The sequence below is a fragment of the Microcaecilia unicolor genome, chromosome 13, assembly GCF_901765095.1.
Source record: "Microcaecilia unicolor chromosome 13, aMicUni1.1, whole genome shotgun sequence".
Lineage (NCBI taxonomy): Eukaryota > Metazoa > Chordata > Amphibia > Gymnophiona > Siphonopidae > Microcaecilia > Microcaecilia unicolor.
The window spans coordinates 97,739,133-97,752,700 of NC_044043.1; the positions used below are offsets into that span (position 1 = coordinate 97,739,133).

The 13,568-nt window shown below is 46.8% G+C and overlaps 1 protein-coding gene across 1 annotated transcript; it reads right to left on the reverse strand.

Moving 5' to 3' along the window:
- Positions 1-1,226: 1,226 nt before the first annotated feature.
- Positions 1,227-13,234, reverse strand: LOC115482431 (proproteinase E-like; the record flags this gene model as incomplete). Its single annotated transcript, XM_030222177.1, has 7 exons — positions 1,227-1,306; positions 2,269-2,421; positions 5,415-5,557; positions 5,879-6,015; positions 10,782-10,916; positions 12,953-13,050; positions 13,142-13,234. Coding segments are annotated over 7 exons (777 nt in total), but the record flags the coding sequence as incomplete, so codon positions are not given.
- Between the last annotated feature and the right edge of the window lie 334 nt (positions 13,235-13,568).

Consider the following 13,568-nt stretch of genomic DNA (forward strand, 5'->3'; position numbering starts at 1 on the left):
TGATTGAAAGTTATGTCCTGTGTAAGTTACTTCTGAGCATCTTTTCAATGGAATGAAGGGACATAGGATGAAAGTGAAAGGGGACAGACTCGGGATGTAACCTAAGGAAATACTTGTTCATGGAAAGGGAGGTGAATCTGTGCAACGGCCTCCCGGTGGAAATGGTGTTGACAATGACTGTATATCTCAATTCAAGAAAGCTTGAGACAAGTGGAGGAGTGGCCTAGTGGTTAGGGTGGTGGACTTTGGTCCTGGGGAACTGAGGAACTGAGTTTGATTCCTGGCACAGGCAGCTCCTTGTGACTCTGGGCAAATCACTTAACCCTCCATTGCCCCATGTAAGCCGCATTGAGCCTGCCATGAGTGGGAAAGCACAGGGTACAAATGTAACAATAATAAAATAGATACTATTGGAGATTCTACATGGAATGTTGCTACTATTGGAGATTCTACATGGAATGTTGGTATTCCACTAGCAACATTCCATGTAGAAGGCTGCGCAGGCTTCTGTTTCTGTGAGTCTGACGTCCTGCACGTACGTGCAGGACGTCAGACTCACAGAAGCAGAAGCCTGCACGGCCACATTGGTGATCTGCAAGGGCCGACTTCTACATGGAATGTTGCTAGTGGAATAGCAACATTCCATGTAGAATCTCAAATAGTAGCAACAGTGGAGGAGTGGCCTAGTGGTTAGGGTGGTGGACTTTGGTCCTGGGGAACTGAGTTCGATTCCCACTGCAGGCACAGGCAGCTCCTTGTGACTCTGGGCAAGTCACTTAACCCTCCATTGACTGCCGCATTGAGCCTGCCATGAGTGGGAAAAAGTGCGGGGTACAAATGTAACAACAAAAGTACATAGGAACTCCAAGGGAGAGAAAGGAATAGTAGATGAGACGAATGGGCAGACTGGCTTTATCTGTTTTCATTTTTCTCTGGTTTTATAACTGGGTGCCACTCAATAACTTGAATAACAGCGGTTGAAAGCACTGTGTGGGACACTGGCTATGAACTAGATCCTTGGATTCCTCTTTTGCCCCAGTGGTATCACAGTATTGCCTGCCCAGTGTCGATCCCTTAGTAAAAACTTGGAAGAGGGACGGCGTAAAGAAGTGTAATCCAGTACAAGGTTAAAATACACCACATGTCTCTCCGTACACATTTGGGCGAGGCAGATAGAAAGCAGAGATTGTAAAAAAAAGAAGACACGAGAAACCATGCGGAGTAGGCGAGAGTTTCACATTTATTAATATCACGAGTTTTCCCAAGATGCTCAGCTGCTGTTTCTTCTTTAGTTATTTGCAATTGTCTGACAAAGAAAGAGAGAAAAATTGTACCGTTAAAGGAATTAGAACATAGTATCACAGTAAATGATGACAGATAAAGACCTGTACGGTCCATCCAGTCTTCCCAATAAGATAAACTCATTTACATGGTAGATGATACTTTATACCCGAGTTTGATTTGTCCTTGCCATTCTCAGGGCACAGACCGTAGAAGTCTGCCCAGCACTGTTCTTGTTCTAAAAGTTCTGAAGCTAATGTCGAAGCTCCTTAAAATGTACACTCCAGCCCATCCCTATCTATTCAGTTATGATCAGGGCATAGACAGACCATAGAAGTCTGCCCAGCGCTGGTTTTGCTTCCCAATTACCGGTGTTGCCACCCAATCTCCGCTAAGATTCTGTGGATCCATTCCTTCTAAATTGGATTCCTTTGAGTTTATCCCATGCATATTTGAACTCCATTACCGTTTCCATTTCCACCACCTCCCATGGGAGGGCATTCCATGTATCCACCACCCTCTTTGTGAAAGAAACAGTGGTCAGACACATGGGCCTGGTACTTGTGACCTGGATTGGTCACTGATGGAAACAGGATACTGATGGACCTTTCGGACTGTCCCAGTATGGCAATACTTATGTAATGTATGTAATGACATTTTGGTGGAGAGCTGTGGTGTTGAATTGGTTTTGTTCTCAGCCTTGTCTCATTATAGTCTGCATGCATATATATTTTTGAGCGCTGCTTACGTCCAATAGCGCTATAGAAATGCTAAGTAGTAGTAGTGGTCTATGAGAAACTTGTTGTCACAAATTTGAATACACATCAAAAGTAATCCGGGAACATAACTGTCACCCTGCAAAGGACTTAAAATGTTCTCATTTTGTACTGGGTTCCTCTGTTTCTCATTGGAAGAGAGACAGTGAGGGACACCAGTAGTCCCTTCTCGGGAATACTAGCTTTAAGAACCAGGTACAAGCATGCTCACCTCCTCAATCCACGAATTGAAAGCAGAGACCCGGGTGAAGACGGTGGGTTTCTTCAGAGCGTTGCATCCCAGGGAAGACACAAAACTGGCTATACCATGGACATGCCATATTCCGTTAGCAGCCTGGCAGTTCAGAGGTCCTCCAGAGTCGCCCTGAAACAGAAAGGTCTCATAAGCATCCTGAGGCACAGGCCCTTGTTGTGGTGGTCTATTACCCCTTAAAGATTTTTCTTTTCTGCTTAGCTTTCTTGTCTTTGGACCTCAAAACTGAAAAAATATCCACAATTGACACGGGTTGGTTCTCCTTATCAGGGCCGCAGAGAGACACAGCCAGGCCCAGGACAAGACCACCCCCCCCCCCACACACACACACCTGGGCTGCCGCGGCACTGCCCCCCACACTCACATTGCCCTCCCCACATTCAGGCCGCCCGCTTCCTTACCTTCTGCATGCTGGGACCCAGTTGATCCCATTAACGCGATATCCTGGGTCACCCGAGTTATCGCGTTAATGCAATCATCTGGGTCCCGGCCGGCATGCAGGAGCAGAAGACAGACAGACCTGGAAGAAGCTTGCCAGGCCCAGGCTTCCCCTTGGAGGCTGGGCCTGGGGAATTTTGCCCCCCTCTCTCAGCAGCTCTGCTCCTCATATTCCATGTTCTATCACTCTGGCTACTTTGTTACTCCCCTTTATGTTTAAAATCATGTTTATTAGTTTCAAAACAATGAAATAACACAAAAAAAGACACAAATATTAACATCTGATTGAAAAAACCCACCCTCCACCCCCACCACACCCCCATTGATAGAAACAAGCTGGCTTGCCAGTGCTTTAAATATTTAATAACTGACTACCATACTGGTTCCTGCTTGTTTGGAGTTCTTCCCCTTTACATATTAATGTATATGAAATATTTATTTCTTTGAATTTTGCTCACACCTTTTCCAGTAGTAGCTCTAGGTGAGTTACATTCAGGTACTCTGGATATTTCCTTGTTGGGCTCACAATCAAATTTTGCACCTGAGGTAATGGAGGGTTAAGTGACTTGTCAAAGATCACAAGGAGCAGCAGCGGGATTTGAACCCCTAACTGTCTCTGGATGTCAAGACCAGTTCTGTAACCCCTAGGCTACTCCTCCACTATAATCAGACCTTAGTTTACACTAAGGGTATCTGGCTGATTGTTCTGATGCTTTATCAACTTGGTTCACTGTTTCATTATACTAACATAGTAGATGACGGCAGATAAAGACCTGTATGGTCCATCCAGTATGCCCAACAAGATAAACTCATTACATATGGTATGTGATACTTCCTGGTCTTGATTTGTCCTTGCCATTTTCAGGGCATGGACCGAAGCACAGAACCGTGACGAGTCTTTTATATCTGGTCAATGAAAATAAAGATTTTATCTACTCAGCTTTTGGTGTCCCACCTGGATTGGTTTCCCCACGTCCCTTCCCTACTCCTTGGACAGCATCTTCCTTCGTAAGGAACACGTCTTGGTGTGTTTGGCACAGTGAGGAGTCATTTTGCCCAGAGATAACCAGGGTGTTTACTCATAATTATACTTGACAGTGAAAGCATTGGTTGATCAGAAGACTTCAACAGCTTGGATGTAAGAAGTTCCTCTTTCCAGAACCTTCTCAAGCTCAGGTGAGGCGGGGACCTTAGTCCCCTGGAAATCCTACCTCTGTAAACATCCGGTCAAAAGGTTTGTCTAGTTAACTCTGGGATTTATTTGATCGAGTTTTGAGTTTTCAAGTGCCAGTTGCCCCCATCCCTACTCACCCATTAAGTGCTGTCTTTGCAAATGGATACCTACACAAAGATTCTGCCACTCAAAAGACAGCACAAGGTACATCCTCAGGGTCTGACCCAGTGTACCAGTTCATGATTTTATGATAAGATATATACCTCTGATATGTACTGGTTAGGCTGAGGTATAGATGAGTTATGCCTGCGAGTAATCAGTGGTAGTTTTCTGCCAGGTCACGTCCCACTGATCTGGCACCTTTTTGAGGTGTGTTTCATGAATTTGCTACAGTTTAAGGTTCCTGAATGCCATATGCTTAAGGTACTGCAATAATTTTCAAAATTTGCAGGCCACACTTCCTTGTTACTGATCTCATGTGTCATGTTGAACATCGCAGAAAGGAACTTTGTGATGATGGTGGAGCTCAACCCACCAGCCACTGAAGAAATAGTGATAAGCAGTGTATCTGAATGACGAGACCCATGGAGAAGTGGTAGCTGGTGGAGATGATCCAGCCTTGGCACAAGAAATGAAGAGGGACCTGCACCACTCTAGCTAAGAAGGTAGGTGGGAGCTGGGGGAAAATTCACCCCTGTGTTTGAGGATGAGATGTGCTAGCCATATGCAGGGCCTGCCCAGGGGAACCTGATGCCCTGGGCGAGCCTTTAGCTGTGCACCCCCCTTCCCCAGGGCAGGTCAAAGTCCTACTCCCCTATACTCCAGCATCTCCCCTTTCTTTCTCTACCCTAATCCTCCCATCATTTAGCATCTCCCCTTTCCCTCTCTCCCTCACCTCTCCCTCCAACTGGCCATCATACCCCTTTCCTCTTCCTACCTCCCCCATTCAGCATCTCCTCTTCCCCTTCCATATTCAGCATTTCCTCCTTCTGCCGCTGCTACCCTGCCTGTTCCCCAGCCCGATCTGCAAGCAGACACGGCACCATGAAAACAAGCCTGTGCTCGAGCATTGCAATGTCCTGCTCCCTCTCTATGATACCTCTGTCCTGTCAGAGAGAAGGAGAGCACAACATGGCAGTACAGTACATCAGCACAGGCTAGTGTTTAAAGGCCTTGTACTGACGCTGTGTCACAGCAGGAGTGGCAGGGCAGAAGGGGGAAATGCTGGACCCAGGATGGAGGTGTAGGGTGAGGTTGGGAAAGGGAGAGCATATGCTGATCACCCTTCCCACAAGTGCTGCCGTTCTAGGTGGACACGTACATAAGAAAATGGTGGATTCAAATCAATCAATGTGATTTGTTAAGCAGCATCATGTGACTTTGTTGAACTTGGCTGATGCACAGCCACCATATTGCAAGGTGCTAGGACACCACCAACTGAAGTTAAATGTGAGGAAAGCGAGACTGTGTGGTCAGGTTATTCGATACTCACGTTGCAACCAGACTTGATGTCTCCTCCAGCACAGACCATGGTGTCCTTGATGGTGTTGCCCCACCAGTCCCTCTGGGTGCAGTGAGAATGATCCACTACGGGTAAGAGAGCCTGCTGGAGGACGCTAGGGAGCGCACCATTCGCTGCAAGGAAAACATCACGCCATTCAATATCTTTCACTTATCTATCTGTCTATATACGTAGCTGGCTGCTCTTTCTGGCTTGGCCACTGGAAAACAGGATACTAGGCTAAATGAACCATTGATCTGACCCAGTATGGCCTACTCTTATGTTCTTATGAATTTGGCTGGGAAATAAAATGTGTTCATTTGAAAATGTAAGGTACATGCGCTATTTCCTGGTCCCTCACGAAACATGCCCTGGAATATCTCCTCTCAACCAGACTGTGACTCTGAAAAGTGAAATGACGTTACTTCATGGACTGGCATGAGTGTGATACATACTGATCAGACGTCCCCAGCCGCTGATGTAACAGGGATAGTCATTGGGGAGGATATCGCCAGCAGGTGCAAGACATCCCAGCTTCACCTTATCATTTAGTTCGGCAGCCCTGGATAACTTAACGAGTGCGATATCATTCCTGGAAAGGAAGAAGAAGCTATTGACTGCCCTGGGAATCTGTCACTGGAATAAACTCAGAAGGCAAAGAAACAAGGAGGAGGTACACCCAGAGACTCAGAACTTATAAGAAGAATCTTCTGTGTTCTGTGTATGATCATTTCTCTCATTTTTCTTTGTTTTTTTTTTTATTTTTTATTGCTTTTTTCATTATGGTTTTCCATTTGGCTTGTGGTTTATTTTAGTTTATTTTCTATATTTTAAATAGCATAAATGACAAAAATAAATAAATAAAAGGAAAGAAAAAAATGTAGAATGAGAAAAAAAATAATAGTCAATTCAGGCCTTATCAGTAGATTTAAAATATTCTTCAAACTTGTGACCACCACCCCCTTCACCATCGGCCTTACTGCATTGGGAGGTGATCAGGGGCAGACGTGACCCCAGCTTTTTCTTCTCCACTGGTCATATTATTCAGATTGGATTGGTGCTGCCCTCTTCAAGCCTGGCATGATTCATCTCAAAAAAGATATAGTGGAATTAGAAAAGGTACAGAAAAGGGCGACGAAAATGATAAAGGGAATGAGACAACTTCCCTATGAGGAAAGGCTGAAGCGGCTAGGGCTCTTCAGCTTAGAAAAGATGGCTGAGGGGAGATATGATAGAGGTCTATAAAATAATGAGTGGAGTGGAACGGGTAGACGTGAATTGTTTGTTTACTCTTTCCAAAAATACTAGGACTAGGGGGCATGCGTTGAAGCTACAAAGTAGTAAATTTAATATGAATCGTAGTAACATTTTCTTCACTCAACATGTAGTTAAACTCTGGAATTTGTTTCCAGAGGATGTGGTAAAGGTGGTTAGCAGTGGGGTTTAAAAAGGGTCTGGACGGTTTCCTAAAGGAAAAGTCCCTAGACCATTATTAAATTGGGAGAAATCCACTGCTTATTTTTAGGATAAGCAGCATAAAATGTATTGAACTTTTTCGGGATCTTGCCAGGTACTTGTGACCTGGATTGGCCACTGTTGGAAACAGGATGCTGGGCTTGATGGACCTTCGTCTGTCCCAGTATGGCAATACTTATGTACTTATGATTTTAAAATTATTACTGCACTATGGACCCCTTTTACCAAATGGTAAAAGGGACCTTGTAGTGCTGTCCCAAGGCCTCCTTTTACCCCCACTGGTAGAAGACTTTTTTTTCTTTTAAGGAGGGAAATGGCCATGTGTACAGCCATTTCCTGGGGGAGCCCTTACTGCCTCCTATTTAGCGGCAGCAGGGGTCCGGCGGTAACTGGGCAGCGCATGATGTTGCCCGATTACCACCAGGTATGCCCCCAGTGCTAGAAAATTAAAAAAATATTTCTAGCACCGGAATTGGTGAGAAGCAGGGGTCAGAACTACCGGCCGTAGGGCTGAATCGCCGCACATGAAGCTGACGCTATGCCTACTGCCCTTTTGTAAAAGAGGCCCCATGTCCGCTGCCATTTTGAATTGTTGCCATCCTACTTCTAGTGTTCAGGTCAACAGGTGCCAATTTGAAAAACAGAATAGGAGAGGCAGAAGCAGCCCCAAATCACTCTTTTCCTTGAAGATCAGTTGACCAGGTGGTTCCAGGTTTTCTAGACAGGCAGAACTGGTCCTATTTTTGCTCCGTTACACGCAGGGACGAACTTGTTGTTCTGTTTGTCTTAGGGAAATCAGAACTACAAAGCTGGACTTGGGAAAATCCACTGCTTATTTCTGGGATAAGCGGCATAAAATGTATTGAACTTTTTCGGGATCTTGCCAGGTACTTGTGACCTGGATTGGCCACTGTTGGAAAAAGGATGCTGGGCTTGATGGACCTTTGGTCTGTCCCAGTGTGGCAACACTTATGTACTTGGGATTCTGAATGGAATCTTGTTACACTTTGAAATTTTGCATGGAATCTTGTTATTCTTTAGAATTCTAGAATCTTGCTATTCTTTGGGGTTCTACATGGAATGTTGCTACTCTTTGGGGATCTTGCCAGGTATTTGTGACCTGGATTGGCCACTGTTGGAAACAGGATGCTGAGCTCGATGGACCTTTGGTCTGTCCCAGTATGGCAATACTTATGTACTTATGTACTTGGGCTTCTGAATGGAATCTTGCTACTTTTTGGGATTCTACATGGAATGTTGCTACACTTTGAAATTTTGCATGGAATCTTGTTATTCTTTAGAATTCTAGAATCTTGCTACTCTTTGGGGTTCTACATGGAATGTTGCTACATTCTGAATGGAATCTTGTTATTCCTTAGAATTCTAGAACCTTGCTAATCTTTGGGGTTCTACATGGAATGTTGCTACTCTTTGGGTTTCTGCCAGGTACTTGTGACCTGGATTGGCCACTGTTGGAAACAGGATACTGGGCTTGATGGACCTTTGATCTATGGCAACGCTTACGTTCTTATGTATTTCCCTGCATGCAGTGTGCCCTGGTGCTAACTAGTAACTCTACTGAAGACCCTGCAGAGGCGGTAATGTTCAGTTTGAGGGGTCTACAGAAGGCTGGCCACGAGTGCACCAATCTGAAGTTACGTGTACAACTGCCAATCTGAAGTTACGTGTACAACTGCCGTTAGTTGCTGTTCTATTAGCTTGGTGCGTAATTTCTAGAGTTTGCATCTTCAGGGGGTTGTGGTTGTGGGGGGGGGGGGGCATGGGCAGGTTGGGGTGTGCGTAGGTAACAGACTACCTGCATTTATGCGCATTTCGGACATTTTGGTGCTACATTTAACAGCTGCCTTTGAGCTAGCTTAAGTGGGGACACCTAAATGGGGGGGGGGGGGGGAGGGGAGTGGAAATGCAGAGTTAGTCGCTACTGTAATGGAAAGTGTGCGCACACTGTCCATTAGAGAAGAGTCAGTTATCCCCTGATTCTCAAAAACGTGCCTCAAGATGTGCGCACACGTATCTTAATTGAATAATGAGCCAATTAGCACCAGTAATTGGCTTGTAAACAAGCAATTATTGGCATTAATTGGAATCAATTAACATGTTTGCATGTAAATTTAGGCACGTGATCCACACCTACAAGTTACTCTTGTCTTAGAAAAGGGGGCATGGAGTTGGGAGGGTCATAAGTGTTTTGGGGCAGAGCGTAGGCATGGATGGATTCCAGTTACGCATAACTCGCAGGCATTTGCACCACATTTTCATTGGTGCAAATGGATGCACCTAAAGTTACACGTGACCCCTGCGCTTCACCGCTGTTCTATAATACCACTTAAGCGGGTTTTTGGTGCTGATTATTTAGGCACCGTTTATTGAATTCCCCCCTTAGTGCACACTTTCCGTTAGAGAATCTACCCCTTAGGACCTTATGCTCCTAAATTTACAAGCCTAATGTATGCTCTGGAATAGATTATGCTCATAATTTAGGAGCATAAATGTAGGAGTGTAAAGTTAGGAGCATAACCTTCATAGAATAAGGCCATAAGTACATAAGTAATGCCACACTGGGAAAAGACCAAGGGTCCATCGAGCCCAGCATCCTGTCCACAACAGCGGCCAATCCAGGCCAAGGGCACCTGGCAAGCTTCCCAAACGTACAAACATTCTATACATGTCATTCCCGGAATTGTGGATTTTTCCCAAGTCCATTTAGTAGTGGTTTATGGACTTGTCCTTTAGGAAACCGTCTAACCCCTTTTTAAACTCTGCCAAGCTAACCACCTTCACCACGTTCTCCGGCAACGAATTCCAGAGTTTAATTACACGTTGGGTGAAGAAACATTTTCTCCGATTTGTTTTAAATTTACTACACTGTAGTGTGTAAAGTCTTGGCACGCCCCTGTCCTGCTCCTGCCCATGTTCTATAGCCTATGTGTGTAAATCTTTGTGCTAAGCGTGAAAATGTGCAAACAAGTTCATAGAATTAGGAGGTAAGAAAGCAACTGGATAATGGGGCACCTGGTAGGACCCTATTCCATAAAAGGATGTAGAATTGTACCCTAACTGGCTATTAACACGCTAACGTTGGGTGCAATCCATTATGCCAGCCACAGAGCTGATGTCAGTGTTAGTAAGTGACGCAGGTACGTGCGCGACTTGAGCGTTCTATAAATTATGCAGGTAAATTTGGGTCCTGCCAAAGCCTATTCTGTGTATGCTCCTTTCCAAATACCTGCCCTGCAAGTTACACGGGTTGTTACAGAATAACGCTTTTAGGCAGCATATTGGCATCGATGGCTAGTAATACTCTTTGTATTCTGAACATCTACACATGTAAATGTTGGCCAATAGTCGTAGAACCGTCCCGTGACTGAGTGGACTTTAGCTAAGCGAAACAACACCGGGCCCAAAGACTGAGGCATAGCCACAGGTCGTAAATCTAGTGCTCAGGAACTCTCAACAGTTCTGCTTTCGGTCCTTGTACTGGTACAGGAGGGTGAGCAGGCCCCCTTCCAAATATCTACCATAAATTCAACCTTTTTTTTCATTGTGCCTAGCACTGACGCGGCATTCTTTGTGGATGGCGCACTCTGTGAAGCAGGCAACCCTTATCACCTGTCTATTACGTCTGGTGAGAATTCTGACCCTACTTTCAAGGTATGGGTAATGAACGATCATTAGACATATTTGTATACATTTTATCCAGCAACCAAGTTAAGTTGCATATTTTGGTTACCTGCGCATCAGAGACGAGAACAGTACTAAGCAAGGCATAAGCAGAGACCTCCAGGGAGACATCCCAGGAAGAGCTGTGATCATCTCAACAGCAGTCCAGGCTTCTGGCCTTTACAAACCAAAGACACTTACCCACAGGCAGCACAGATGGGTCTCCAGAGAGGGTGAAGAAAGAGGTCTCCACTATTGACTGGGATGCGTTGCTCAGTCCCTTCCTCTTCATCTCTGTCATACTCTCCGAGTACCACCTGATACTTACGGGACAAACTGGAATAGAGAACAGACTGTCAAGAAAAACTGCTGCAGGCCAGCACAAAACTCTAGGCAAACCTTTAATCTCCTCCATGCCAGTATCCCTGGTTCTGGCCCCTCATGCAACCTACTGGCTCGGCCTAGCTCCCTCTGGAGAACCTAACTCAGCATTTCCCCTGTATTCTCAGCTCCTGTGGCTGGCAGGAGGAACAACACACAATAACATGCCAGGTGGGGCCAGTCTAGCAGTATGAGCTGCAAGGTTATGGGATCTCATGGCTTAGATTGAATGTTCAGAAGAGGGACAGCACTGTTGCAGGGGTGTAACCAGACTTCGGCGGAAGGGGGGGTCCAGAGCCCAAGGTGAGGGGGCACATTTTAGCCCCCCCCGGCACTGCCGCCCCCCCCCGCCATTGCCAACACCCCCCATTGCCGACCCCCCCCACTGCCACCAACCCTCTCGATCCCCCTCCCGCCACCAACCCTCCCCTGCCGTCACCTACCTTTGCTGGCAGGGAACCCCAATCCCCGCCAGCCGAGGACCTCTTCTTCCTTCGTTCTGTTTCTGAGTCCGACATCCTACACGTTGTATGTGCAGGACGTCAGACTCAGAAACAGAATGAAGGAAGAAGAGGACCTCGGCTGGCAGGGATTGCGGTCCCCCGCCAGCAAAGGTAGCAGATGGCAACGGCAGGTTGGCGGCGGGAGGGGGGGTCGAGAGGGTCATCGGCAGGGGGGTCCAGGGCCAAATCTACGGGGGCCCAGGCCCCCTTGGCCCCACGTAGCTACACCCCTGGTTAAATGCCCTGTTTCGTGTCAGCTATGGGGGCTGAACCACAGGGGTAGGGCCTTTGGTAGGGAGGGTATTTTAAATTACTTGTCCCTGCCTTTTCTACCCGCCTAGTTCACCTAATAGAAGTGCCAGCCCTGCAGAGCAGATGTGTAGAGCAGACCGATCAATGCTCCTGGCAATTACAAAGACCAGATTTTCAAGTTAGAAAACTAAACTGATGCTTGTTTTTGTGGCCCAGTTAGAACCTGCTTCTACTTTGTCCTGCCATTTTGACTGAAACCCAGTGGCCTGGGTGGGCAAAGGCTTACCCACTGTGGACTCAGGCGCTCCCAGCATCAGCATAGCAGCTATATTGCTGGTGGGGATCCCAAATCCTGCCAGCTAAAGACTCCTGGCATCTCTCCCAACAGGAGATTGGGGGGGGGGGGGTGTCACTTAACTCTACCCCCAGGTACCTTTAGCTCTTTGCCGGCAGTGAGCATCAACACATTTCCCTTGCTCACTTCGGCCTGAGCCTTCCCTCTGACGCAACTTCCTGTTTGTGGGACAAGAAAGTTGCATCAGTGGCGTAGCCACAGGTGGGCAGGGGCCCGCCCAACAGTAGCACACATTTAGCAGTAGCTGGTGGGGATCCCAAGCTCCGGTAGCTGAAGACTTCCCCCCGGTGGTAACGAAAACGCTGCTCCCCACAATACCGGCACCTGCACATGCTCAGTTTTCAGCACATGCCTGCTGCAGACTGCCAAGGTGGGAAGAAGCGTTTTCCCGCCAGCTGAGATATTTTTTTGGCAGTGGAGAGGGGGGGGGGGGGGGGGGAGAACACTTGGTGCCCACCCACTTCTTGCCCTGGCCCACCCAAAATCTGTCATCTGGCTACGCCCTTGCACGGGGAAGGCTCAGAGCTACAATAGTGCATGCAAGAGGAATGCATTGCTGCACGTTGCTGGCGATGACCTAAAGGATTTAAAGGTAGTGGGTGGAGGGGGGAGGTTCAAAGGAATGGAGTTATGGGCTCGGGTCCATCCAAAATTGGGTGTCTGGCTATGCCCCCTGCTGAAACCACTTTGAATATTTGTTCCAGGAAGATGATAAACACATTTAAAAAAAAATAAATAAAAAGGATTCTTTTGCTCTGCCTTCCTAGTTTCCCTTCCAGTCGCCTGTGCCCTGTCAGCCACCCAGGTATTCCTCTTTTCTTCCTTTGCTCTCTCCGCTAATATCCATTTTAGCTGTGGGAAATAAGAGAGTGGAAACCTACGAGATGCAGTGTCCAGCAGTCAAAACCCAGTTGGGGGCAATGAGGGACCCTCCGCAGGTGTGGTGATAGGCTCCACCGCTCTCGTACTGCAGAGAGATCTGAAAGAAGGGAACGTGAGAGAGGTAAGATATTTACAGATCTGGTGATCCTGGGTAAATCTCTAGTCACAGTACAAGGGATGCTACCTACCTGCCAAGGCCAGCTGTATGGTCTGGCATCCTCGCCATTTACCACTCTGCCATTGGGCACGTAGGTGGGCTGCCCACACCCATAAGCTGCAGAGAAAATGCACCATTAGATAGTGAGGTTCAAGCCCAGTTCTTCCTGTTCTGTTGCTGTGGGAATAAAACCATATTCCTATCTCACAGGATAGGACAGATGCAATATGGCCCTTGTTACCATGGGTTTGGCACTGTGATGGGCTTTGCACACTGTGATTTGCTATTCCTCTTAGGTGGAAGTGTATTAATCTCTTTCCTGGGGGATGTGGTAACAGAGGTTAGTGTATCTGGGTTTAAAAAAGGTTTGGTCAAATTCCTGGAGGAAAAGTCCATAGTGTGCTATTGAGACAGACATGGGAAGCAACTGCTTGCCCTGGGATTTGTAGTATGAAGTG